General features: G+C 46.0%; 1 protein-coding gene across 1 annotated transcript in view; it reads left to right on the forward strand.

The window, feature by feature from the left end:
• Positions 1-3,236: 3,236 nt before the first annotated feature.
• T265_03899 (hypothetical protein) overlaps positions 3,237-4,383 on the forward strand; it is a gene marked incomplete at both ends in the record, with an annotated part of 5,623 nt that continues 4,476 nt past the window's right edge. The window contains one exon of the mRNA XM_009168500.1: positions 3,237-3,399. Within this exon, the coding sequence (XP_009166764.1) occupies positions 3,237-3,399 (163 nt within the window). The remainder of the gene's footprint in view (positions 3,400-4,383) is intronic.

Below are 4,383 nucleotides of genomic sequence, written 5' to 3' on the forward strand. Positions count from 1 at the left end.
GCAATAACCCCCAAGTTTGCGTCGTTCAGAATACTCACTTTTTATTGGTAGGATAGCACCTACAAATCACTGTCCGTTTGTCAAATACTGATGTTTAGAACCAAGATGGGTGACGACGTAGATCAAAAGTGGGTTATGCCAAATTGCACCAAATGAGAAATTGCCTGCAGCAGTTACACCAGACAAGTTGTTCTCGATGTAACTTTTCCTCACACACCACCCCAATGTGATAAACAACTGGGCTCACAAGGGTCAATCATTCAACCCGGCATCCATTTTTGAATCCTAGCGGTATTGCAACTAAAGACACTTAGAGTGGGCATCACGCCACTAGATGCGTCATCGCCATTTTGAGTCGTAGCACTGCAAGTTCATATTTGAATGTTCACCAAAACTAAGATCGGCGAGTACATAAAACATTTCAAATGGAATTAAGGCGGATCATAGCGGCGTCCGCAAAATACAACACGTTTATCCAAAAATTTCACTTCAACACAAAAAGTTTCGGAGCAAGATCGTCTGCCGGCCAAGGAGCGCATAATCAGACTCGTGCTGGGGTTTTTATGGTATCTTGTTTCGTTTGGATACTTTTAGTTTTCCGTTGTGTGACTGGTTGAAACTCGCCCACAGATTCTGCAAAATTAGCGGGGACACAAGTTAGGAAATAGACGTCAAAGACCAGGGGGCGAACTGCAAAATCCATAAAACAAAAACACGTGTATCAATCCGTGAATCCGTGAATCCGTGACGCTTTAATCAAAACAAAACAAATCGTTTGTCATAAGGTAAGCAGCCTGTGTGCTACATATTTCCAGCAGGAAGGCAGCTGATCTCCACTGTCAAAGGCAAAACTGGATGGCTTGTGTCTTGGGATATAAACCTGCAAAAATGAATCTGATGCGCGGCTGACTCCGTTAGCTTCAACTAGTGTGAAGCCTGATGACGTGAAATTGACGGTGGAAAACGATGAAAAACGGTTATGGACGTGCTCACCGCCGGACCAGCAAATGGACAAACAGAGCTTTACAGGAAAAAACTCACAGGGACCTAATCCTAGGAGACTGTAGTAACCCCTCAAATTGGTACGAATCTACACGCCGACACTTTTCAAGCGAACTGAGGCACACGGCTTACAAAAGTCACTTTTAGAAATATGTCTATAATAAAGATTCCCGAATATTTCCACGTCACCAAACCAGGCAGATAGGCCAGGAAGCACTGCGCAGGTATGTTGTTCGTGCAGGGAACAAACGTTTAAATCCAAAGAACTTCAGAGTTATGGACCCGCTATCCCCGAGCCTGTAGGCACTCCGCGAGTATAAGTACTTGATCACTTTCCCATCAATATTCCGTAAAAGAGGTTAAAATTTTGAAGCAAGTGCATAAAGCTGAAACTTTACCACAAAAACACTGCGATAAAATCAGTACATGCATTACAGACACACTTTGGACAGCACTGTCAAAGCCTAAATGGGACTAAAAATCACGAAGTAAAATAACGCTGTGTATTAAATTTAATTCGACTATTCCAACAAATGTGACTGGCAGAGCGGAAGCGGCCTACTAGAATGCACAAAAACCAAGCTGCAGCTAAGAGCATTTCTCGGCCAAATGGCCCCGCCACCAGATCAACTTTCACTCGATTTTAACAGAGATCAAGGATTCAATTGGGTTCACATACTAACAGAGCAAAAGAGGCACCAAAATATTATTAGCATTTATTTTCAAAGAGCACGGTCACAAACATAAGAAGTGAATGTGAGCGACGAATGCAAAAGGACAACAGGAGAATATGGGAGAAAATAGAGAAACATCTCATTCGAATTCATTTCATCAACAATTCCAGTCGGATGAGGTGAATCCCAGCGTATGTAAAAATTTTGATATGGAAACACGCGTGTAAAGACCAACAACCAAAGAAAGGGCAAACAGTGCTTCAAGGCACGGTAAGCATTAACACAATCAAGACTCGCACATCGGGCACAAAGTGTCCGTCATACGGGGTCTGGTGTGAGATTAAATGGCAAAAATGTACATTCAACGCTATGTGCCACGCAGAAAAGTGTCATAAGTACAAAGGGCTTACAACGGCAAGCGAATACAAGTCACTGACTGAGACCTTAGGGGGTCCCAGTTCAATAGCAACCTTCGCGGATTGAGGGAAGCAGATCCTTCGATAAGATATAGTCATCGATTGGTGGGCTAAAAGTCGACATCATAACAGATTGCATACAGGGCCGAGATTATGGAGAGAGAGAATGTTCATAAGCACCATACTCCTGCTTCTTCTCATTCCACAGAGTCACTCCGCGCCCATCCGAGAACATGCCGACGTCGAATGCTGTTGATGTTACTCGGCGAGCTCGGACAGCGATTAGGTTAGGTTCGATGAAGGACGTCAAAGTAGGTGCTCTCAACTCCTCGAAGACGGTGTATCCAAGTCGACGAAGACGTTTTGCGAGTTCCGTTGCAACCCAGTGAGAATATCTGGAGTCATGTGTGATGCATCAGGACTTCGAACTATGCACCAAACTCTCCGGTTGGCCACAGTTTCCACGACAAGATCGTCTGGCCACCATTACCATGCCAAGCACTTATAACTCTCGTCCTGAGCGGGTTGTATCGGAGCTGGATACCGCGAATAAACATCCGAGGAAACACAAACACTGTTCTGGAAGTACGAGCCATCGATTCGAGGGCGCCGAAGCGACCAACTCTCGTAAACCGCGACCGTCAGCGCTGTTGTGCAGACTTTCACCCCAAGCAGCCACCAGCTCCTCCTTGGTGTTTACGCATGCTCCATGGACTCGGATCGGAAGGCTGAGATCCCGAACAATTTCGCCAAATGCGGAATCGTTGACCACATTGCGTAGTACTCGGCACTGAGTAGAAAAGAGCCTTTCCATACGCGTTTTCCGCTGCATCGGGATTGTTGCACTCAGACTTGGGATACCAAGTCCCCATATTGTTTATCGGCCTGGATGTTGCTGATCGGGGTGTCCTTCGGTAGACGTAGCCAGCCACGAATATATTGCCTGATATAGTTGTCCAATCTTTTGAAGGTGTTCCGGCGAACTTGACCGAGCACGAGAGAATAGGTCAGCCTCGGTATCAGGTAGTTCCTCGTGATCTCCATTCTCCGATGCGGCTTCAACGGGGCACGCGTCACTTCTTCGAGGAGTTTGAGCAAGTGCTCTCGGTGGTTGAAGACCCCTTTCCCCTTGGAAGTAGAGGGAATGCCCAACTACGTTACGGTGTCTGTCGGACCCAGAGGAGTGATGGACTTCCATGGTTTTATTTGCCAACTTTTGCACGTCGCGTGCCGACATGTCGCTTGCAAACATCAACAACTGGTGTCTGCCGACATGTTTCAGATTACTGCTCTTAGCGTGCCCCATGGTGTGCAATTCGTCAGCCCAGAACAAATATTATTATCTTCTGTTTTTTTTCGCTGAAACGGTAGTTAGGGCGATTGTCGCACGTAAAGCCACCCGCTATAATGTGAATCTTCATTATTCGTCAGTGGTACCGCTTGGTTGCGTCCAAGTGGAGCGATTTCACTGATATTTCAAAGCCTAACTGTGCGAGCCTAGACGAAATCACCGCCTTGCTTACTTTTATTTCGGCGCGATCAATCAGGTAGGGCGGTTTATTACTGCCCCTAAAATTGCCAGTAAAATATAAATCAATACACCCGTGACAGACTGAGTAAGGTTACGCGAAAATTCCATCTACCATATATGTCATCTCTGATAGTAAATTCTAATAATGCCAACCCCACTTGACCAGCATCCTTCGAAGCCTGCGGTTAACTGAACGCCTACCCATTATCTTTTTCTACCATTGCGCCTCTCTCAAAGCCTATTGTTCCGTGCATACACATCTGCGCCGCATTTCTCCATCATGCTTGCTTTTTGGTTCCCCGGGTTCTGTGTTTATGGGTTGCCAAGCATTTCCTATGACAGCAGTGCTGGGTGCCTGCTGAGCACCCACTGAATACCTACAATAACATCAACCTCAGCTGGAACTATCAAACAAATGGCCCCTAAGTCTGTCCAGGTCAGCGGCGCCGGTAACTCAAGCAATTTAAGCAAACTGGGTGAACGTTTATCCTACATTTACAAAAAAGTCCCAGTCCTGGCCGAGAAATTGTTGGCCACTGAAATTAGCCACAGCGAAGCAGAACTGTACTTTCATGAACGCTGTCGCGGTCGGCACTGCCTGAAATCCCAACCTCCATCGAAAGTTCACCGAAAGAGTTGGGCTTGGACTCCATATGAGGGCTATGGGTCATCTACGTATATCCAATCTATCCCCCTTTATTCGTCGTCGTCAGCGGATAGTGAAGTATCCGGTTTTAGAACTTTTGTTAAACGCTATTTC

The sequence above is a fragment of the Opisthorchis viverrini genome (assembly GCF_000715545.1).
Source record: "Opisthorchis viverrini unplaced genomic scaffold opera_v5_58, whole genome shotgun sequence".
Lineage (NCBI taxonomy): Eukaryota > Metazoa > Platyhelminthes > Trematoda > Opisthorchiida > Opisthorchiidae > Opisthorchis > Opisthorchis viverrini.